The sequence below is a fragment of the Phaenicophaeus curvirostris genome, chromosome 6, assembly GCF_032191515.1.
Source record: "Phaenicophaeus curvirostris isolate KB17595 chromosome 6, BPBGC_Pcur_1.0, whole genome shotgun sequence".
NCBI lineage: Eukaryota > Metazoa > Chordata > Aves > Cuculiformes > Cuculidae > Phaenicophaeus > Phaenicophaeus curvirostris.
Window position 1 is genome coordinate 59,185,654 of NC_091397.1, and position 24,760 is coordinate 59,210,413.

The 24,760-nt window shown below is 37.3% G+C and overlaps 1 protein-coding gene across 1 annotated transcript in view; it reads left to right on the forward strand.

The window, feature by feature from the left end:
• The window catches only part of MEOX2 (mesenchyme homeobox 2), a 50,544-nt gene that overhangs the window by 17,850 nt on the left and 7,934 nt on the right, over nucleotides 1–24,760 (forward strand). The window contains exon 2 of the mRNA XM_069860354.1: nucleotides 20,044–20,216. Within this exon, the coding sequence (XP_069716455.1) occupies nucleotides 20,044–20,216 (173 nt within the window). The remainder of the gene's footprint in view (nucleotides 1–20,043; nucleotides 20,217–24,760) is intronic.

Here is a 24,760-nt window from a genome sequence, read left to right on the forward strand (position 1 = left end):
TATGTATAGAGGTGATGCACAGATATATTTCTCTGCCTCAACAAATATTCCAGCTTCTTTCCAAATGGTGTGTTTGTTTGGCTGATGCATGACCTCGGCCAGACATTTTTATGAAATTGAATCCAGATCAAATGGAATGCCCTGCTGGCTGGCTGAATCTCAGTGCTTGCCTTCATCAGCACTCCTCTTCCTTAGAGAAAATGGGCCATTGTTAGCTCATCAGAGATTCCCAACACAGGGTCCTAGATGTTATCCATAAATCTATTCTTTTACTTCTTTGACAGATGCAATTATCACATCCAGTTAGCATTTGAAGAATATAGCAATATCAATTTGGTAGTATTTTGCTCTAGAATGTTTTTTTTATTTATTTTTCACATTGAGAACATACAGTTCACCTGATAAACCTTCATGCTTTGCAAGCCCACCAGCTGCTGAAAACCCCGTGCCTTTTCCTCTCATTGGACTGGGCTTGATCAGCCATATTGTACAATTTATATTTGGTCTCACTAAGAGTTCATATCAGTTTTCATGTTTTATTGTTCCCAGGTAATATTCTGCTCCAGTAGGTGATATTGTGAACTGTCTCTCCAGAACTAAGAACTTCTCTGCTATCCTGAGATTTAAGTGGAAGAGATTGGACAACCAGTTTTTTCTTGCCTGTCACCGACAGACTCATTGCCAGAAGATATTTTTCTGGCTCCTTTTGCTGTATTTTCAAGTCTTAACATAGGCCATCAATATACGTGGATATTTTTCCGTACAGTGTTTATTACATTTCTGTACAGAGCTCTCAGAAATTGTGTGAAGGGTGCTATATAAATGTACAGATTAGAGTGGAGTGGATTAAATAGGACTGGATTTCTGGAATGCACATCACCCTTTGCTATGAGTTCTCATAGTGTGGTTAGAGCCAGCCTGTACTGCATGAAAATTTTTTTGTGATGTCCATTTAACCAATAAATCTGTCATCACTGACTGGTCTCCATTTCCTCTGAAATAAACAAATCACTATTAGGTTCTTTGAAGCAGCAGACTGCCAGGAAACACAAAAGTCACTTTTGCTTCATCCACAGAGATAAAGTAGTTAGTAAGTGGAAATGAGCTGCAACTGAAGGAGCCTCAGTGTTCTCACACCTGCTAGAAAGTACAGTAGATTTCCACGCAGCAGGAATTCAAACAAACCTCAGATCGCTGTCTTCAGTGAAAGCGAGTTTGCCTAGCCAAGAAATGAATTGCAGGCCCTTGGAAACCACTTAAAGAAAGCCAGTTTCACAGGGACAGAGGAAGTTTGAAAGAGTCCAGGAAGCTCTTCTAGGTCCATGACATCCGTTGTGTCAGGAGTTGTTTGCCTGGTGCCTCATTTCTGACCTCCACGTTTCTCTGGCTCCCTTTTTGAATGAGATGGTTCTCTGCTTGCTGCACTTGGTGTTTCATTCCACAGGGCACCTCTCCGTGCCTTGGCTGCCTCGAGACCGAGTATTTTCATGTGTAAGTTTGCAACTGCTTTTCCTTTACTCTTGAGCTGGGATTTATTTCATTGCAGTCTCTCTTTCCAACAATCTGTGGATTAAGTCTTATCTTTTACCTCTTTTCAATGTGAACAAGTAGCATTGAAAAGCTGGTAAAGTCTTTCTGTTTTTTCTCTGCTGAACTACTTCCACTGCTGAAAGAAGTTGTTGAAGTTAATCTTCTCACAGGTGAGCATAGTCATAGTGAAGGGAAAAAAAGATCTTGGTTTTAAGTACTGCAAATAATTGTTAGTTTTAGTTTATTGCCGTAGTTTAATTCTTCATAAAAGTGGAGGAAAATGTTCCTGTGAAAAAATTGCAGTGATTTTCAGCAAAGTAGCTTTAAGCTTCTTCCTAATAAAAACTGACTTTTGACTTGTACAAATATCTGTGAGTATGAAAACTACAAGAAACTGCTAATGGAAGCTGAACTCATGACAGGCACAATCAATAACAGAAGAAAGATGACTTGTTTTGGGAAAATCTAATGAATCTTTGTTAGGGGTGGACCCCTGGCCCAGCAAAAGCTAATGAGAATTTTTAAATGGGACAGCTTTACAACAGTTTATAAATAGTGTTGAAAAACCTTTCATATTTCTTTATCCATTCCATTTTTTATGCTTGTCTCCAGATCATTTGGTGCTTGTTAAGAGTTTTAACATCAGTATTTCCAATGACATTTTTTGGCTGTTGGAAAAGGGTGTTTACAGTTTCAGTAAAAGTTCTATCTTGGATTTGGATCCACAGCCAGTCATTTTTTTTTTTTTTTTTGTTACTTTTAGTCCTATAAATAAAATATTTAATTCGTTCTTATCCAAATCCTTTTAAGTGACTTATTTTCAGACTTGTGCTGGTATTTCACTTTAGGTTTTTGCTAACTAATTTAATACTTCACATTTTTAACTCATGATAAGGTAGAAACTATTCTTGTAATTACTGCAAGTAAGTGGTGCTTTTGTCAATAACAGAACAAAAGAGAGGAAGAGAAAGGCACGTATCTGTTTTACATACGTATCATAGTTCCATTCCTATAAAATACACTCCTTGTTTATAAGAATGGGATTAGTTCCCAAATCACATTTAGCAAAATACCCTGAAATGAATCCATACACACTTGAAAAAGTGCTTAGAGATGAGTTTTCAAATGTGATTTTGGTAGCTTCAAGTCCTGAAAAGGAACATTTGTTGAAATTACACAGTTGTTTAGGTCCTGATGTATCACAGACATAATCTGTGATCATCAGGAACAAATAATGAAATGGTGGGAAGAATTGGAGAGAACAGGAGAGATTATAAAATTTGAATTTTCTGAAAATGCTGAATTACAAATCTTACTAGTGAGAATGTGGGAAAGGCTGTTCATACCTGATATTTTTCTTTTTTTTCTTTTTTTTTTAATATTTCTCACAGACTTATAGTCCATCATTAAAGGCTGATGTTTGTTCACATGAAGAAACATCTGTACACCTGTATCTTGGTGCCAGTCAGGTAGCATGTAGACTTCTGTATGGTTGGGGATGTTGGTTTTGCCACTTTCCAGATGATATATAAAAAAAAATAGAGGGGAAAACCCCCATAAGATTAAATAATCACAGGTATACCTTAAAGGTTGTGTGAATAAAAATTGCCTAAGTATTCTTGGATTATGCCCTTAGATGATTTATTTATGTAACTGCTAAAGCACCTTCTTAGAGTAAGAAGGAAAATTTAAGGTCTACTAAATACTTAGTTCTACGTTACATGAAATTGAAAGAATTTGAGTTATGTGCCAATTGTAAAGAATTTTTTTTTTATATTTTACTGAGCAAATAAGGGATTGTTTCCTCTGTTGATTAATTTAATATCCCTGAAGTTGCAAAGAATGCACGTAAGAAACAGATTTTTTCCAGATCAAAAATAGTGGGATGAGCCAGTGCTAAAAAGGGATCTTCAAGTCCTTTAAAATAATCCTGGAACTCAAAATTTGAAACTTTGTCTATGATTTGATAACTTGCTTTGTAACAGTTACATGTTTAGGAGTTTCCCATCTACTTTGTCTTCCAACAAAAAATTGTTCCCCCAAAAAGGTATCATGCAGACAATATAAATCCAACCAGAAGGATGCTTCTTTTCTAAGAACTACTCCAGTCACATAAACCTAAGTTTGGAAGGATTGAGCAAGCTTCAGGTAAGCATAAAAAAATTGCAGAGGGTGTTCAAAGCAAAGATTATAGCCACTTCTTCAAGGCTGGTTCACTGTTCTTATTTATGTTGGTTGAATACTTCTAGTGTGTGATGAACTGAAATAATAACAATACCTGCCATAATTTTTAAGCTACTTTACTAGAACCAAAATTCACGTTCATGAATTCTGTGCACTAATATGGCGTAAAAGAATTAACTTCTTCCAAGCTTTTGCTTGTGTTTCGTGCACGTGCATTATAAAAATATATTTATATTTTTATATATTTATTTAATATAAATTATATATTTACATATTTACAGAGGTAAGACTGCTTTATATCTGCTTTTATAAGCCATGAATTCGAGTCACAGTTTTCTCGTGGGAATGGAGAATCAGTCCTGGTGGGAAAAAAGACCTGGCTCTGCATTTTTGAGCCTTTCACACTCTTTAAGTTTTATAGTAGTTTCAGTGGAACAGTCTTAGAGAAGTGGTATTTGGAGGGAAAAAGCTGCCAGGTTACTCAAACTATTTTTGTGGGTAGCTTTAAAGAGCTAGAGAAACCCTGAGGTGGATGGGCTCTTTACTTCCAGGGGGAGCCAATGCCCAGAGCAGGAGAGGAAAGGGGTATGTCATGTGAAACTTCATGCTAAGCAGACTTCTTTTGTGTTTCTGTATAAGCTCAAAATTTTTTTTTCAGGACACACAGCTTAATACCTGCACATGCATTACATACGTTAGCAAATTCTGCTCATTAGTGCCTGCTTTGTCTCAGGTGGGATGAGGCATAATCTTCATCACCTGGAGTGGGAGTTAAGCACAGTGCGAATCATCCCAAGAAAACACAGGAGACTAGGCAGTGACAAGGGCATCTGCCTGCACGTCTCGACATCAGGAGGAGGGGAGTGAGGCAGGAGGCATTCACAGAGAAGGAAGCATTTCAGACAAGTGCTTTGGTCCTGTCTAGAGTCAACTATGCTTTGTTCAGGTGATGATTTGTACTGGATATAAACTTGCTATCGCCTACTTTTTTCTTAATATTGATTTAGAGTAAATGAAAAGCTGAACATCATTTTAGGCTTCTCAACATTGTTACCTTATTTGTTCTTAACTACTTTTTTTAGAAATGTTGAATGCTTTGAGAAAGGAATGGTATAGCTATTCCAGGACATTGTATCCATAATGATTCACAAAGTTCTGGATCTGGCAGGAAAGTCTGTGTGTAATAACTGCTTAAAAATGAGATAGATAAATTTGATGATCAATAGCAGCAGCAGATGTAGAGAAATAACTAATCTGGAACAGCATTGTGGGTTGGTGTACAAAAGGCTGTGTCTTTTTCTAAACACTTTCTACTGCTTCTTTCCTTTCACACACACATTGCTGAGAGTTGTGAAACAACAACTTATTGTTCATATCCTGCATGAGTGCTCTGTGGGATTGTGCTTTGTAAACAGGTTTTCAGGATTGGATTTGAACTAATGACTTTCATACACTATGTGTGTTCTTTTACAAAGTCTTAAAAATTAATTTGGTTCCCCTAAACATCTCCTGTGTGCAAAGGGAGTTTCAGAACAGTTGTTTTCTAAATATGCCTAGGAAGATGAAAGTCTAAATACTTATAAGTGATTTTACCTCTGGGCAACTTGACGTATGAGCTGCTTAAAAATATGTTTCTGCTTTTTTAAATGGTTATCTTGCATTTGCCATGATGCTTCTGTAATTATAGAAATTGAAATAATGTTTGGGTTGTTGTGGCTTGTATTCATGCTTCCTTAATATATTTCTGGAGTTTTACATTGTATTTCTCTGTATAAGGATTTCTTCATCTGAATTCTTCATTTATGAAAGGAATACCTGCATTGCATATTAGAAAATTGTCATGTAGAAGATATGCTGGTTTATACCCACAAAGACTGATGTTTTCAGATGTTGAAGCATCTGAATTACTATGTAGCTCAGCAGACCTGAGTATTTATAGTCATAGCTCTCATCAAAGTTTTGCTTATCTTCTTGCAGGAGTCTACAAAGGTTTGCTGAGAACTATATGTACGTTTTCATGTTGCTTTTGTCCTTTCATTCTCGGTTTAGACCCCAACATGTTCCTTTTCCTTATCCTTTTGCTGAACACAAGTCTGAGACACAGCATATTTTACCTTTTCCTATGATTCTTTAATTTCCCACAATCTTTGAGATAAATCATAGTCTTTTTGTTGTTACAGCATGGTATAAGGAATTTCAGAATTGCACCACTTAAGAAGACTAGTTTGACTCAGAGAAACAGCCTGGGTTGCTGTTGCTTCTGCAGTACCTCAGTGAGACATGACCTGAACGTCATCCTCTCTGCACATCCCTGACTAGATCATACACAACCTGACTCCTCCTTGCCCTTCTTTCCCCCCAGATTTGTTATTTAAAATGTGAATTTAATGTGATACTGGTTATATGCAAAACAATGAGTAATTATACAAATCTGGCCAGGTATTGCCACATCCCACTCAAATAACGATCAAAGTGTTCAAGACAGAAAATGTTTTCAGTTAGGTGAACAGGGAGACTAAGTTGGAGCGTGTCACAACTGTCATGTTTTCCCTTAGTCTTTCCTTAAAACCTGCTCAGATATAATGTACAGGATGCTGATAGCTGGGATGCAGGATCAGTGTTTTCTCGAGTTTGTTGACACCATTAAGAGGTGAGGTACAGCATATGATAAATGCATTGTCAGCTCTTGGTAGCTTGGACTTCCCTTGGTTAGTGTGCAGTGTCCAGTTCAATGAGGGAGCCCTTTAAGCAGCTCTGCTACTGTATTACTAAAGAATAACACATTTGGAAGTTTCTGTGTCTCGTTCCATTTGTGCATACTTGACTTCATTCCACAGAAAAGTTTCTGGGCTCTTTCTACAGTTTTTGAACCAAACAAATGTCCTCCTAGGTAGGGATCTAGCCTTCCAAGCCGAGGCAATTATTCTTCAGTCTTTGATTGAGTTGTAGTCTTTTCCAAGTACTATTATAAAAATGTATTTGTTTATTTATTTCCCTTTAAGGCTTAGTGGGTTCATTGCCTTAATGTCCTGACAGTGCCCTTTCTCTGAGAATTAATGATGAATAATTTCAAGTAGTAGCTAACTGCTTGGAATAGGCTTCTATTATCTTTCAATGCAAGTTAAAGAAAATCAAATAAAACCAAAAAAGAATTAGTTCTCAACTAATTCAAAGATATTTTTGATGTAATAAGATAGACAAAAGCAAGCCTAGTTCTATTCAGTAGCTTTTGGGAGCAGGTCCTATTTCCAAAGAGGGCATTATTCACAGAAATAATCCTGTTTGACTTGTGTGCTAATATATAGGTGAATTAATGCTCCTTAATATGCTGAAGGAGGATGGTTAACCTGAATGTTTTATCTGGTAACCATGGACACAATCCAAGATGGAAGACTGATGATTTTTTGCGTGTTCTGATGTTCCTGGCCCTGTCTTATCAATGCCTTCTCATTTTAATCACAAAAGTGAAGCATGGCAGTTACTTCAAGACAATTTTCATTAATTCATGGGCGTGAAGGGCTGATGTCATGAAGGTGAATAAAGAGAGAAAGGGATTGATATTGAATTTTTTTAATAGGGACCAGATCAACTTGAAACAGATGAAACTTGTGGAACCAGGCGTGGAAGCCATCACTGATAAGAAGTGGTTTATGTACACACTTTTATTGACGTGACTTAAAAGCTAAGAAAAGTAAAATGAGAACATTCTCTTGTAATTGCATGATTTTGAGATTGATTTCTTCATCTTCAGCTCTGGGTAAGCATTTGAATGACAGAACACTGAAAAGAGAATAAATAGATGGTGCAACCAATGAGGTCTTTTATGGTGATGGTAGACAAAAGTGTGCCTTGGAAATAAAGCAAAAAAAAATAACAAAAGAAAAGATAGGCTTTAAAGGGAAACTACAACTCTAGGAGCAATATGCTGGGATTCTCTGGTGGCTTACATAAAACATACGATGCAAAAATCATGTATTTTTTTTTGGTTAACATTTTGAGGCCTGGGAAGACACAGATACCCTGCTTTCAAAAAGAAAGTGAAAATATATGGGAGTAGGAAGGCACCAAATTGTGTTTAGAAAAAGCTTAGTGTTCAGCTAAACGCACAGATGCATAAACTAAATATTTTTCATGCCTAAACCGCTGTTTATATAGTAATGAGGATTTTCCATCAGTTTCTTCAATTAAACAGTAGCTGTCTTTTTGCTATTTAATGGAAACAAGGCAGTCTTGCATAAAAACATCAGATATATTAGCATTTTATGTTCTTCTGTCTTTTATGTGAGTTCAGCTTAGTCATAATCCTAACAGACGAACATTTTAACCTCCTTTCCTTTTGAATTTTGTCTCAGATTTGTGAAATGAACTGGGTCCAATCTTGCTTAAGAAGTAAGCTGGGATTTTGGATGACAGAGAAAGTCAATATCTAGTTTTTGGTTTTGTTTTGAAAGATGCAGAAAAGTTTATGACTTGGAACATCCGCCAGAAACTGTAACACTAGCATAAATTAACTGTTTACTCAAATCCATGTTTACATCTGCAAAAGAAGCTATTGCTCCATATTTTCGCTACCCCAGAGGCCTATAAATCCCTTGGAAAACATTGCAACAATGTGAAATAACCCAATGAAGTAGGGGATTTATAGGGTTGTGCTGTATCGGAGCACGCTCGGTCCAGCATCTACAGCAAGTCCAAGCCCTAGTGACATTTACTCTACTGACTGGAGGCATCAGGGGCTGCAGAAAGGAAGGGAGATGCAAGTCATGCTAGTTGGATGTTTAAAATAACCAGGCAGCAAGCAGATGAATCCTGAAAGTTATGTGTTGCTAAGCAGCTCCCAGCAGAAGGGCGGGTGAGAGAGGGAGTGAGATTATTCAACACGTACCTTTACCTCTGCCTCATGACACGTTGTCTCACAACAGACAATTAAGATTGGATGCTTCTGGTTTTGTTTAATGTCAATAGAAACTCTCAGCCCATGTATTGCAGGGGTGACTGTGCTAAGTCCCTCATTCATAGGCTTTCCCTTTGCCTCTGGATCCTAAGCAAGAGGCCCATGTCTGGGGTGGTTATCAATGGATAAAAAAGATTGGAAAGGCTCCTTTCTTGGCAGTACTGTTTTTCAAAGCTGTGCAATTTTAAAATAAGATACCCTTGATAAGAATAGTATAAAGTCTTACTTAATTGAGTGGAAACTCAGTGACTGAGTATTTAAAATCAGATTGAATAAAGTTTTATATTGAAAAGAGTGATGCCCTAGAGCTTGTGTCTAATATAGTTTGCGCTATAACTCATTTTCTTGGAAAGCTGCAGGCCTTTATTCCATTTCTTGATATACCTCTTGAATTTGTGCTGTTTTGGAGCTGCTACATAGTGGTTTTCAGAGCTGCCAAACCAGAGTTCAGAAGGTATTTTTTGAGGTTCAGAGGGGGATTTTTCTACCTCCCTCTCCTCACCCCATCAGCGTTGGCAAATGCAGCGTTCATTGTTCTTGCATGAAATCCGGTCCTGGAATTGCTGGTTTCTGGTGATACCTGCTGGGATTTCATTGTTGCTTCAGGTCTGTGCTTTTAGAATACGCTACTACACCCTCCAGTAGGTGTGCTGATAATGTTATTGCTTTTCTTTCCTCTGTTTCCGTAATTTGATAATCTCAAGTATTGCTTCTGCTCTTACTGCAGACTCTCCAAACCTAGATCATATGGATGAGGAGAAGAGCAAAGAAATGCAAGAGCGTTTTTAATTTCTTAGAAAGATGGAATTCAACACTTTCAGAGTCAAAAGGGGAGAATCTGGGGACTGGTGTGGGTTGTTTTACAGAAGAATTAAATAACCCTTGTGTTTGTTTTCGGTGTTAGAACTTTTGAGGTGGAGTAAAAGGTTATACCTACCCAACTTGTATCTTCAGTTTTAATGAACATTTCTTGATTTTCTTATCCCAGTAGAGGTAGGTATTTAAAATGAGCTTTCTTTAAAGGAGTAAAACTAATACAGGCTGGGATTGTAAAACATATATGGGATTTACTGTGCTTTGAATAGTCTGTCAGACAATTTCACTAGCGCATTGCTTTACCAGGAAGGCCTTTCTTCGCCAGCTTATATGCAGCGAGTTGTGTGAGATAAATGATGGAAGAGTCAGGCCATATTATTTAACATTTGTGTGCCAAATGGCCTCTCTTATTTGAGAAAAGTTTCTACTATAGTTTTAGTATAGTGATAGCAGAAAGACTTTCCATTGCTGAAAAGGAGTTGGAAATGAAGCTGGGGACAAAATGACCTTTTTGATTTGACTAACATACTGTGGACTTGTGGTTGAATTATTGGATGCTCTTGGGTTTTGGAGAATTCTTTCATTTTTTTTCTTCTTTTCCTAAATATATCTGGTCTCAAAGTGCCCACTCGAGACCTGAACTTTATGTATACACTGACATGTTTGCAATATCAGGCCCTTATTACTGTACTTTCCCTTTCAAAATCATAAATTGAGACTATTTAAGGAATATCTACTTTGGAAGTAGCAGTCCATTTTAGATGTTTGAAGGAGCAGTAGACCTCTTAGTCACTTTATTTCATGCATATAAAAGTGGACTGTGCAACATAAAACTTTGCCATCTCAAAAGCTAGATTTGAACCTGTAGTTGAAGTGACCTCCTCTCTTAGATATATAGTGAATGTTTTCTTGCACTCTACTCTTACAATAACTGGAAGTACTCCAAACAGTTATGTTGTTGCTTTTTGCTCACATCAAAATTGAAGGTGTTTTTTTTTTGTAATTGCACCCTACCATAGCTTTCTGTTATGAGTGACAAATTTTAACTGTACTACAAGTTTGATTGCTAGCAATCAAGAGAAATTATTTGTCAAACTATTCTCCTAGACTGTAAAGCTAGCAGTAAAAAAGATTTAGTAGAAAACTTAGACCTGCACTGGTAGTTAGATTTTATTTCTCTTGCAGATTTATTTCTTTTAGCCAATATAGTATTTAAAGAACTACTTTGGGTTTTTCGTTTAATCATATGAGCATAATTTCCATCCTTTAACAATTGCACTATAGTTCAGAAAGGAAAACTGTGTTAGCTTCAAACATGACACGTGTTTTGAGTGCTTTTAATGGATTCTGCCACTTACAATGATCATTTAAGAAGATACGAAGAAAGTAAAATGTGCCAGGCTGCTAAGTAGGAGAACTTGTAAGTCAAAGCCACCTGATAGTCAGGACTTATAAAATAGTCATTAGGAGGTTTTCTATTAAGTATTATCAAATAGTAATATTTTTAAGTGAAACTTTAATGGTTGGTCAGAAAGCCAATGGCATAAAGAGTTTAAACATCTAAAAAAAAATATTTTATAACCCTTTTTATTTCAGTCCCCTGAAATACAGGTAATTCCATTTAATTGCATGTGGGAAAGTACTTTCCACTGTTTTCCATTTTTATAGTCAGTGTTATACATAAGCACAATGTTGTAAAGTAAACTGTGAATGAAATAGTAGAATTACTCAGAACAGCAACCCTGCTTTGTAGGAGAGAGTATGCGTCTGTGTTCTTAAAAATGTTCTGTTCTTAAAAAAAGTCTGGATATCTACTAAGGTATGTTATGAGCACAGCTGGGCCTGCTGGCTTCTTTTTAATGCTTTCTGAGGGATAATAAGATTTACAAAACATGTCACTAAAACGTATGTAGGCATATGCATTTGCACAGAAACCTGTGATCTTTCTTAAAGACCCGTAGAGGGGTTACATTTGTGTCTCATGCTGAAGACTCTAATGCCGCAGCAGCTGAGCCACATCTACCAGGGGCAGGGAATGACCACGTGAAATTGCCAGTGAGGACTGCAACACTCATCAAGAATGTGAAATGGAAGGTTCTTTGTGATCCTGCAGTTCTGCAAGGTGCCACATACCCTGCAGAGACCAATTATGAATGTTTCAAAAGGACAGGTCTTAGAATGAAAACATTCGAGGAAGACTGAAAACAAAAGGGGACAGGGGAGAGAAGGCACACTGACATAGGATTAAGCATGTTGGATGTTAGATTTTCTCCAGACACTGTTTTTTTTGTCTCACATGTACAACTTATATAAAATTTTCACTACATCATTAAGGAGTTCCAAAAAAATCTGTTCCACGATGAATGGAAAAAAAAAAATAGCCAGTGAAAGAATTGCACTGAAAAATACCACTGTGACATGGGTTCCTGTGGCAGTGAAATAATTCTTAGAAAGAGTTAAAGTGGAATAGTTAGTACTCATTTATATTTTCCTTTGTGTAACTATATCCTGAAGACCTGCTTTAGGAAAGATGAGTGAGTAAAGCAATATGAAGCCCTAAAGAAACTCCAACTGTATTAAACTTCTGTAAATGTTTCAACTTTTATTGCTAAGTATGGAAAACTAAAAACCTGGATTCTTTGGCTTATGTGCAAATTATTTATTTTTTTGTTCGGACAGGAGCTCATGCATTTGCAATAAAATTTTTTTAGAAAGCAAAACTAGAAGTCAGCAAGATTTTGACTGTAAGTTCTGCATGTGTAGTTTGAAAGAATATATTTGTAGGAGCCCAAGAAAATAGTTTTCTTTAATCAACTCAAGACTTCTCATGATCATACACAAAGTAAGTCTGTTGTAGTCTGTTACAAGATTTACAAAACTTGCTATAGAATATGGCTTTTTTTTTTTTTTTACGTAATGTCTTGGGTCCAAGGACTGGGGGCAATGGCTCTGTCTATATATATCTCACTTAAGGAAGAAAGACCATGAGGCTCTATGTTTGGTGAAGTCTGGAAATTATACCTTGAATTCAGCAGCCTTCGGATAAGGTGACTGTAGTGACTATGTGTAAAAATATTGAAGTCTATTTACATACAGATATGACACAGCAATTAGATATTAGAGAGATATTTGGAAAGTCACTTTATTTTATTTTCTGTAACGATATCTGAAAATGAAATAAATGAGACCTTTACATGGAGTAACCAAGTTTGAAACACTTCAGATTCGAAGAATGGTGATATCCACAAGGTCTGAACTTTCTAAGCAACAGAATTATTAGCAAGAGCTGACTGCTGTTTGGGAAGCAGACATCAACTACTTGCAGTGGAATGTACCGCTGCTCTAAATGGAAGGGACTTTGAATTTAAATTTGAAAACACGTAAAACCAATGACCGTTTATATAAAGAAGTTAATAGAGAAACAAGGTTATAAAATGCATTGATTGACATATGCTCCCATCCCTGCTGTACTTAGAATTCTTAATTTTAACAGTGGCAGTCTGGCTTTACAAACTAAAAAATAATATAACTATTTTCATACTATTTAAATTCTAGACAGCACATGCAGGATACGTATGGGTATAATTTCTCTATGTATTTCTTAGCAGCAAGTCAATGCAACATATTTTTCCATTCCTTAGCCTCATCTCTGGTTTTGCTGGCAATATCTTAAGCTAAATATTTATGTCATATAAAATGGGAGCAACCTCAACTACATTTTGACTATGACAAAGAGGCAGATTTACTTATACTTATGAGAAAGCATCTCCTCAGAAAGCTTACTGGCCAAACGGATTAAGTCCTCCAGAGTGCATTTTTTATGTATTTTAGGGTTATTTTTTCTTTTTTTTCAGACAGGAATTAAAAATGGCCTTTTGTTAAGCTGAGTCCCAGAACACTGCCTGTGTTGGCTGCTCTAGTATTTTTGGAAGGACAAGGGTTTCCCTGCTTCAAAAGCCAAAATGAAAACTACAACCCATCATTTTGTTGAGAGGTGATATCTAACTAAGTTCTGTGTGTCATACATTCTTTTCTCTTTTTAAGCAGCCACTTTCCTACTGTTTGTAGTGGTTTGGATCTTTAATGTACCGTCTTTGCAGGAAAAATATATTTTCTTGAGTATTTTTGTACAGTAAAGCAAGGCCAAAAGGAGTATTTTAATGCCTCCTCAGTTTTCTGATAGAGTGGCTATCCAGGGAAGGGCTTTCATCAGACTCAGGATGATGACTGAGGCACACACAGAATTTGGAGAGGCTTTGGTCACTTTCCACTTTTATTCTGCTTCCTTTGGGTAGGACAGAGCCTCTGAGAGAGATGTCTAGGAGGTGAGACCCAATGGAAGGAAGGTTATAATAACTCCTATCTCAACTACCATTTTCTTCGCTTGGATGTCTTTGTGCTAAGAGGCTTCTGCATGGTTTAATTTTGTAGGTTAACTCTCATAGAGGAGGACTCACTGCTGATCTGTGGGGAGATGGTGCTGGCAGCTGTCACCTTCATTTAATGAAGCTCTTCTATATTAAAGCAAATTATAAAAATAGTTGGATAAACCGGCAAACAATCACCATATGTATGTTATTCGATGCTGCGTGTATGAGATGTATCTCCAGAACTTCAGATGGGAATTGGGAGTCCCACTGGATAAAGCCCTATTAAGATTCAGCCTGTAAAGTTTCTTCAAGGGAAATCCTGTGTCTTCTTTCCTGATGTAAGCTGTATTTAGGCAATCATTCGATACTGACAGTAGCATCTTTCACATGAGGATCTACTAACTAGTGTGATTATTCACATGAAAGTATTAATCAGTTGTCTTCCATACATGCTTAGTTTGAAGAAGTGACACGTACAGGCTATTCAGCTGGATCAATCAGATGACCTGGCAAAAGAGCATCTTTTCCAGCACAGGTATCTTCAAGAACCTGCAGCAGTTGCTGTCATGATGTTATGAATCAGTGTTTCTGATACGGCAGTATAATTCCTAGACTTGTACTTCCAGGAGGCAGTAATAACAAGAAAAGTTGGCAGCAACAAGTAGTAGATCATAAATGGTTTAGGATGGTGTATAGTGTGTTTGAGAATACCCACAGGTTTCGCTGTGACAGTTTATGGGGTTTTGGGGAGTGGATATGAGGCTTTTTTATGTTGTAAGTTGTCACAGACAGCGTTAGAAAGAATTAACTCATTAAGCAAAAAAAAACCCAAAAACTTTCATTAGAAAAAAGAAGGATTCATATGGAGACCTTTATGCCAGCTCCTTGCTTGTGTCTCAGAGAACTAGTTTCATTTTGCCGGAAAACATAATTTACTATAATGCAGCAGAAAAAAAAATTAGATTAAGCAATTCAGCTGTCTACTAGTATGTACTTCTGACCATTAAAAAATACAGTTGTCCCCTCCTTCATCTCCCTTTGCAACTGTAATAGTATGAAGTTGCTTATTTTCTTCATATGTGTAATAATGATTAATGATATTTTGCTAGGTTATTGCTCTGATACAAAAGTACTTTTCCTTGAATTGATATTGTCAATATCTTGAAAAAAAACCAAAAGAAATGCATTTAGCATTTAATCATGTATCATTCTTGTGTCCTATTGATGTTTAGAAGCCTTAAAGCTTTTGTTTACATGTTAGTGATTTAAATAAATGTAGAGAAATCAAGTTTGAAAGAAATGCTCTTTCACACAGCATTAAACTGCTCAGAATTGGCAAGCTTTTTACATTGACTGCTTTGTATAGATTGCTTCATTTTAAAGTAAATTGCCATGTAATTCTCTGCAAACTCTTACATATCGTTTAGAGGCAGGTATGAAGTCAAGGACATTTAATTTATCCACCTCCACTATAACTGTATAGTGAAATAAGTTTAGTAGAAGGTTGATTGTGGTAGAGGTTCTCTGAGAATATATGTTGAAAGATGTGGTGAAAGTTGAAAATCTGGACATTGAATAACAATACTAAGGGTGAAATTCTGATGGCTTCTTTGTCACAAATCGTTGGTGGTTATTATCAGTAGTCTCAGTATGGGTATCAGGATCTGAAAACCACCTGCAGCTTCTAACAGGGCAGTACCAATCTGACTTATTTATGAAGATTTTTGCCTGGGATCTTCCAGTGTTGGTCTTAGCTGACAGTGTATTTCTGCCTGAGAAATGAAGGTGTCAGCTGTTGGACTAATCCGAGAAAAAGTAACAGGCAGAAAATGAGCAGAAATAACTTCTTGCACATTTTGCCATGATGCTAACCTGACCCAGTTAGCAGCAGATCTTTGTATCACAGATCATAGAATCGTAGAATAGTTTGGGTTGGAAGGGACCTCAAAGATCATCTAGTTCCAACCCCCCTGCCACGGGCAGGGACATCCCACTAGATCAGGCTGTGCAATATATGTCAGATACTCTGACCAGTCTTTTCTGTATCCTGTGAGCAGTCCTTTTTTCAGCTAGGCATGCATTGAAAGCAAAAATACCAAGTGACCATTTCATATGCTACACATAGGAGTTAGATTCTGTTTGCTCAGTGTGCTTCATCTCTCAATAACAGAGAGAAAAGAAAACAGGAACTCTCAAGGGGCAATACAAATGTGAGGCTTAACAATGATGCTTTCCTTAGAGTAAAGTAGAAACAACTTTTGAAGGTGGGGAATAGTGCAATTAGTAAAGATTTTTCATAAAAAACTTGTGCTATTTCTAAACTCAGGAAAAATCTGAGCGTCCAAAGATCTGTAGAACAGTAACTTATAGCTCTGGAAGTATTACTAAATGGTACCTCCTATATCAGTTACCAACAAGCGTTTTTGTCTAACATGAGATATTAAAGATGCTGCTTGTTGTTTTTGAAAACTGATAAAAACAGTTTTGAGAAAGAGGTATGACCTGCATCCCTCAAAGCAGTGTTAAAATGCCTGCATTACTTGACATCCAAGTAATGAAGGTTTGCAAAAAAGAGATTGATAAAGTATTAAGACCTGTATGTAGGTTGTGCCTTCTGAGAATATGCCAGAATTTGTCTGGGAGAAGGTGGTGGGCAGACAACCTAGATCACTGTATTTTTCATCAAGTAGTTTGCACCATCTGTATGTATTTTACATGTGCCTTTTGATAGGCAAGGAGTGTAGCTTAAATGCCCCTAGGCTTTGTTCTGTGCCTCAGCACCTACTATTTGGCATAAGATGTAGCCGGTAGAAGAAAACTAAGGCTGTTGGGATTTTTTTTCTTGTCTTAGTTGCAACAGCTGCAAAACAGATGTAGGCTGACATGACTTCTGCCAAAAATCCCTTCCAAGTCTCCCACCCATTTTCCACCAAAGAGAATCTAGTCAGGTGATGTGAACAGAGACTTGAAGGTCAGAAAGGGATGGGAGCTCCCAGTCCTGGCTCTATACAGACTGTTAAACAATCAGACAATAGATTTACCGCTTTGAAAATTAAAACAACCAAAATTTCTAGAATTACTAGTCCAAATAGTAAGATATCAATGGGAAATAAAAGCCACTCTGTACTTGAACCACAGCAGCACTGCAGCAGAGAAAGTCAGATGACAGCAAGAGTTCATAATTGAGGTTCACCTAACTGGCATACATCTAAGTCTCTTTTTAGATATATTTTCAATATCAAATGGATTAAGCAAAATACCATGGTCTAACTGGCCAGATCTTTCCTGAGTCAGATTTCCTAGGATTCCAGTTGTTCTGCTGGGTGAATCTCAGTACTGAGAAGTGGTCAGCTGTCTGTGTACCTGCCTCAGGTTTCTGCATACCTCTCCAATTTCTGCTTTCAGCACTATTTGAATAGCTCATGCAAGTTTTTTTCAGAGTATCTTGACTATTGCAAACACATTCAATTACATTCACAACAAATAAATAAAAACCTGAAACTTTTCCACTGTGTCAGTCTGCTGATGAAATCATACTCCTGAAAAAACTGGCTATGAAACACCTAAAATCCAGCGTTGACTTCAAGCTAGTATCCAGCAATGGTAGAAATGTCTAAATGACCAGTTGCCAGGCATACTCATACTGACACGGGATCTTTGTGGGCTGACATTGCCAGCAGTGCTGAATCCTCTGTGCTGACAGAGATGAGGGATGAATGCTACTCGTGCAGGTACAGTTGCCTTTCCGTACATCAGTATCCCAGGAATCTGGAATTTAGCTGCTAACTGCATTTGTAAATTGGGAACTCAGAACCATGAGTATTAACCTAAATGAGGACTTGGTTAATAGTGGTTTTACTGGATGTATGGTAATCCTCTTTCCTCATGAAATCATCTGCTTGCAGAAAAATTGATTGTGTGATAAGTCTTATAGAGATCAGTATCCTCCTCAGAGACATCTGAATGGATATTCCTGAAGTTTTTCCTATTGACAATTCATGATAGCAGTAGCTACCAAGGTTTTACTCCTTTGAGCCCACTTTCTGTTGCATTTCTAGGCTTATGTCTTCATTTCTAGCATTTAATTTTCAGTATGGTGTTAGTGTCTCCTGTAGTTTGTTACTTTTATTGAAGGTTGAAACCTTTAGTTTGGAAACTAGTGAGCCACAGATCTTTCTTACGGCAAGTAGTGACATGAGATGTCTTCTTGGCTCAAGGCCATGGGCACAGGCTTACCAAGGGATTTAAGAGGATTTTAGCAATAACTTGCACAAAATACATTTCCATGTTGTACTGCAGATAAGCAGTATGCACACCCGCCTGCTATCAAATGTGTCTGGTGGTATATGAATGGTAAATCCAAATGCTAAGAAAAATAAGATAGGGATCTCTCTTCAGTGGTTCATGAGGATGCTGATATAGACATTTAAGTATTGACGTTCAGATCATTTACATGGCATTTATGCTTCCCTTACGATGAGGGTGCAGACAAGAGGATTTCCAGGAGGAAAAGCAATGTGCATGCTCCTGCAATGAGAAAATGCAGAGGCAAGTTACAGTGACTCATTTGCCAACCATTTGAAGGAAGAAATATAAACGTCTAGGTTTAAGGTGATTTTGATCTGACAAGTTTTCTATGTTGAGTTTGGATAATGGACCTTTGCCCCACACTGTAGTCAATGGGTGAGTCATTTAATGGGGTCCTATCTTAGAAAATCCCCACTCCTGTTGTGGCTGAGCAGCTCCCTAACCCACTCAACAACACTGTTGGAGACCCTCTGTCATACACAACGGCAGTACAAGCACATACGAAGCAAATTTCTGTGTGACAAGTCATCAAAAGTTAAGAGATTTGGTTGTTTGACTCCCTTGGCTTTAAAACATTTTAAATTAACGACTGTAGCACTGAGTCAAACACCAACAGTTCTCATAAAAAAAAAAAAAAAGTGTTCCAAGCATCAGAGTAACTGACAAAAAGTGAGACCATAGATAATTAACGGTAATTTTGAAACCGGACCGACTGGCCAGTTGGACAGTCTCAGGCATGTCAATGACTCATCGGACTGAGGCCCAGGGTGTGATTTCTTGTGGGCCTGTTCATTTGGATGTTGATGCAGGTTTCTATTTAAATCAGCAGCTGAAGTGTGAATTTAGCTGTGACATTTTTAAGATGGTTCACGAGGCCAGAATTTGACTAATGATACTCCTACTGATCTGCTAATTTTGGATTTGTAGGTGTACCATACAATGAAGTCTTACTCAAACTTATAACTGCCCGGTCCTGGTTTTTTTTTTGGTTTGTTTGTTTATTTGGTTATTGTTGTTCTTACCACTCTCTCTTTCTTTGTTTTATATTTGTTCCTTTTTATTTCAGTTTAATCTCATTTCATATATTTCAGCAGACTTCACAGACAGCAATAGAATAACTGTCACTGAGTTCAGTAGCTTGACTTGGGACCAAATGTACCTGTTTCTGAGAGTAGAAGGAACCAGGAGGGTGATAAGGAAACTTTAAGCAAAGCCCTTCTGATTGTGGCCCAGGTATTCATTAGGTGATGAGCTGTAGTGATAGGAAATTTCTTATACTGATAGAAGTTGTGGCACAACTGCCCTACCTGCATGTTGTCATGAGTAGAGAAGATCCCATTATCACACGGGACACGCTCACTGATTTCTTTTTGATGTGTCTTGAATTTCCTTTTTCAGTTACCTTTCCCTGGAAGCGCCAGTGGGCTAAACCTTAAAGTGTGTTCTTTAAAACAGAGGTTTGGCTTAAACTATTAGTGAAATGATAGGACAGAGGGGTTCTTGAAGTAGTACTCACTAAGACAATAGTCAAATGATAAGCATCGTCTACTGCTTGGATGCGCTGAGAGTTGCTAGAAGTTGGAAGGAGTTGAAGCTTTGCATGAGTTCTACAGAGAACTATTAGGAAATGAAACACTGCAAGTTTTAAGCTAAAGTTTGATGTGCATGAGGAGCAGCTCTCATCTGTCAGAATTACTGCTGCTTTACTATGTTGAACATTCTTTATTACAATGAAGAATCCATAGGTATAAAAGCAAAGGTGTGTTTCTGAGAGAAGAAAGTCTGAAGAATGTAACTTGAGCACATTGTTAGCTTTGGGCTTGTTTCTTATTTAGCTGTACACTTCTCATTACTTCCATTTTTTCATCTTTTTTTTTTCAGATTCCCAAGAAGGAAACTACAAGTCAGAGGTCAACAGTAAACCCAGAAAGGAAAGGACAGCTTTCACCAAGGAGCAAATCAGAGAGCTAGAAGCAGAATTTGCTCATCATAACTATTTGACCAGGCTGAGGCGATATGAGATAGCAGTAAACCTTGACCTCACTGAAAGACAGGTACTGATGCAAAATAATGGACTTTAAATGCTTGCCCAATATTTACCTGTGGTTAGTAGCGACTAACAGCAGAGCTCTTATTTATGTTACTAATAGATATGTTGATATATCAGGTTGAATGTTTATAGCAAAATTATATGCATTTATTATCTCTCCGCTGTGCGAGTAATTTATATTTTTATATGTACCCGCTATAGATTAGTTTCATCTAGTAGGCAGAGACAGAAGATTAAAGCACAAGTAATATAACTGTTAAAATGGTGCTCATCTTCTATAATATTTCTACACTGATGTGGCTAAAGAAGTGGTAGGTCCCAAATACTGCGTGCACAAGCAATTGCTTTGCCTGCATGCAACAAATACGAGCATCTTGTTTTAGTCTGTTAAATATATGCAGTTGCCATTTGTCCAGAGTTTCTGAACATCCTGTTTCCAGATGGCAGCAAGAATGGGAATACCAGCAAAACTGGAATACAGGCATTTTTAACTACTTTATCTTACCCTCCACTGTGAAAACAGAGGAGACGATGGAATTTCTTATGACTTCTTGCCTGCTCACCATTAACCCTGGTCTGGGAAACACTTGCACATGCTCAGGTTTCCTCATGCATATTGTCATATTGATTTCTAATGGAAAAATTCATGTTGAAAATGTTCCGAAGTGTTCCAGGATCATATCCCAACACACTAAATGGGTACTCAAGTCACATTTCAAGTGACAATTGCATCAACACACACATTTTACAAATATGTTCGAGTAAAGAAATGTAGAATACTGGACTAAGCACATCAGATCAGATGAAATATTGCTTGCAGTGGTATCAGTAAAATTGAAACTTTTTCCCCACTAGAGAGTCATCCTTTCTTCAGGAATCAATATTAGATTGAGGGATTGCTTTAGATACAGTCAGTAAGATGATGATATATTCAAGGGGAGGTATCAAAATATACCTATGTTTTTTGAACTCTAGATACTACAAGTTTTGCGTTTTACTTGAGTTTCATTAACATCTGCTGTAAATACACATTTCATTGAAAATCTGGCCTTTTCTATACATATGAAGAAAAATTTATTCATACAAGCAAATGAAACAGGGTGTTTTTTTTTCCTTTGAAGGCTTCTAGAGAATGGGGAGATTGCTAGAGAATTTTACTAGCTGTCCCACCAGCGGAGATCATATTTGATAGCTATCTTAACCAGATGCAACAAAAATATTCCTTTCTCTAAAATTACTTTGACTGAATTAAAATATATGGACTGAATTAAAATATATGGACTGAATTATAAACAAACCAAACCCAAAACACTGTCCAGTGAGGTGACATTTTTAGAAAATTGCAATTTCTGTGACAATTTTCCTTTACTATTTTTACCTCCAAAAGGCTGCATTGCAGCAAATGGTACCTGACAGGCAGTAGTACCTTTGTTTGAAAGAAGTGAACACACAAGTAATAACCTCAGTCACATCACAGGCTGTAGAGCTACTTGTGTTGGAAGCGCTCTAGATCTCTCATGATACATTGAATTTGCACTCAGCAAATTGAAACTTGCTTCAGATAATACAAAGACAAAACCAAGCAGTAGGTATCAAGTGAACTAATGTATCTGCTCAGAAAATAGGTTTAAGAGCAGACCTAACCCCGATGAAATGAATTGTTTGACATACTTGGTTTTGCTGGGTTTTTATAAAATGACAAACATCATATTTTTCAGAAGGTAAAAAACCAAAAAAATAATCTGGGGAAAGTATTGTTAGGTCATCCTAAAGTCACAACTTTAAGTGATTTTCCCAATATGCGAGATAAATCACAGATGCTATTATCTTAAAGCTCTATCTTCCCCTTCACTATAGTGATAATTTCAACCATAAGCCACAGCTTAAAGGAGTCACTGACCAACTAACACTTCATAATTACCTTTATGGCATTTAAACAAGCTGTAGAAAAAAATATATTTCTGACCATATTTAAAAAGCTATATAAGGGTATTAAAGTTTTCTACAGTCATCAAAGTAAGGCTCCATTTGACTTTTGAAACAACTTACAAGATAAGTTCAAACATAAATGACTCATGGAAGACCATTTCACAAAAGCAGTAATTAAAAAAACTCCTCACAACATATGGATCAGGAGAAAGAAGTAATCCTATCACTCTCTAAAAAAAAGGAAACGCAAGTTACAAGACAGGAGGATGAAATGAAATAAGTGCCTCAATTGCCTAGATATTAAGAGTGCACTTTGAGAGCATTATAAGCACATCTGGTGGTAGGATGGCTCTATTATGGTATTGTAGGAATTCCAACAGTATAGGTACATATAATTCCAGCTCCATCTCCTGTAGAGTGCACTCACAATCCCTGCTCAGCTAGCAGTTAATAATTTTCAGCTGGCAGGACTCTATTATAGTTTGAAGAGCCAGTTAGACTAAAAACTGTGTTAGCTCCCTAGATATTTGTAACCTTGAAAAGCACATTCTTGGCTTTTTTGTACATCCAGATAAACTTGGAGAAGGCTCCATGCAAACTTTTTAGTATCTCGCTGTGGGATGATGAGAGGAAGCAGCTGCTGTGGGGTATCAGAGGCGTGGCAAAATGGACATTTTTATGGAGCTGGTCCTGCCAAATATAGAGAGAGTAGGAGATCTTTCCACCTCACAAGATCTTTTTGCATGGGGCTAATCAAAGAGTAATGTTGCAGTTCTGTGGGCTTGCTAAGGTTACCGGAATAAACAGTCCAAATATGTAATGCTTCTGTTTGCCAACATAAACAGAAAATCCCACCTAGTCAGATTAAATTCTGCTGATGGTAATGAGAAGGTTTACTTCTTCTTAACTTTCATTTCCAATACCCATCCAGAAGCCACCAATGATCTATAAAAGGCCTGAAGCCATTGATTTTTCACAGAGGAAGAACAAAAATATGTTGAAATGAAGAGTGCTTTTGCATCCGTGTTTTGCTTCCAAGTGGTACCAACATAGGATAAAGCCAACAAAGGAAGGACCTTTGTAATGCCTTTTTCTGCTACTAGAGAAGCAAGCAGCATTATTAATTAAATGCGTTTGTGCTGTGTTCACATGCCATGCATTGCATTGTTATAACTATACAAATAATAAATGAAGTTTTCCGTTAGAAAAGTTTCTTCCTTCATCACAAGTGAGATCATTAAAATCCTGTTCAGCATCACAGAGCTCAGGAGAGGCTAATTACTGCATTTTTTTAGCCTTGACTGTTAAGGTAAGCGTAGCTCCCCTTAGTCACCCAAGTTAGAAACCAGAGTATTCCATGTTCCTCAATTACGCAATTTGTTCTGAACCACTTCTGGAAGAGTCAGTGTTTCTCCATGCATCACACAGCAAGACATCCTGCTTCAGGAGGCTGGATTCCTAAGGTTAGGTGGGCAATTATTCCCCTATATACTTTCAAACAAAATCAAGCAATGGATTGATAGGATGTGTTTGATCATATCTATCTGATTTATATTGCTGTTGCACCTTCTCTGAAGGGCAGTTGCTCATTCCAAGCTTCCATGTGTTAAGCGCTTTCTATACACATTGTAATAATGAGCCTGTGTGGCTTGAAATCCTTTAGATTGTTTGTTTTATTTAAAGTAACAGTCTGAATAAATAAAACTTACTAGTACTTTTATATTTATCTTGAGCAATATAAATATCAGCGGTGAGAGTTACTGGGCTAATTCAGTTCGTGGAAAGAATGCTCTTGGCAAACATAATTATAACTTGTGCATAATTTTGATTTGTATGATAATTTTTTTTTTTTTAAAAAAAGCACATGGCAAAACTTCAAACAGTGTATTTACTTTGGCAGTATTGATTGAATCCAAACAAGCAATTCCATGTGCAAAGATCCAACTGCCTCAAGCTGTTAGTTGTGAATGGCCCCTACACCTGCAGAGAAGCCCCATGGCATTCTGGATGGGAGAAAGCTCTGTCTGTGCCATGCAGATTATGTGATATAGACAGAAATATTCGCAGCTAATTTGGCTTTGCTGTACCCTACTGCTGCCCTTTCTTAGACACGAGTCAAGAAAGATGCAGCTTCTTTTGCTGCCTGTTTAAAAGATAGGAGCGTTTTAGGTTTGCCATTTATGGTCACTGTGAAAAACAGAGAAAAGAATTCATTGAGGAACGAATGGTATTGGAGAGGTGCAAATGAATCTGTACAATAAAGGAGATATTTTTTATTTGGGGCATTGAAAACCTGAGAATCTTTTTCTGGTTTCATTAGTTCCTTATCCTCAGAGCAAGCCCTGGTGAAAATAGTTGCGGCTTCTTGAGACTTACTAGCTTTAAAATGGGATATTGATTTTTAGGCTAGTTTACCGTCGGAAGACTGTAGACTGGCCTGTTTCGGAAGGCCAAGAGGGACCTCCAGATTTGAAGTAATGAACTGTGAAACTACTTTAAATGAATGCAAATGCCAGTGCATCTTTCTTGGGCAAGGAGATGGCTTCCAGAGCCATAGAGACCTGGAACGTGGCCACGGGCCAGCAGTCAGACATTGCTTTCTGTCGAGTCCTGCTTCTT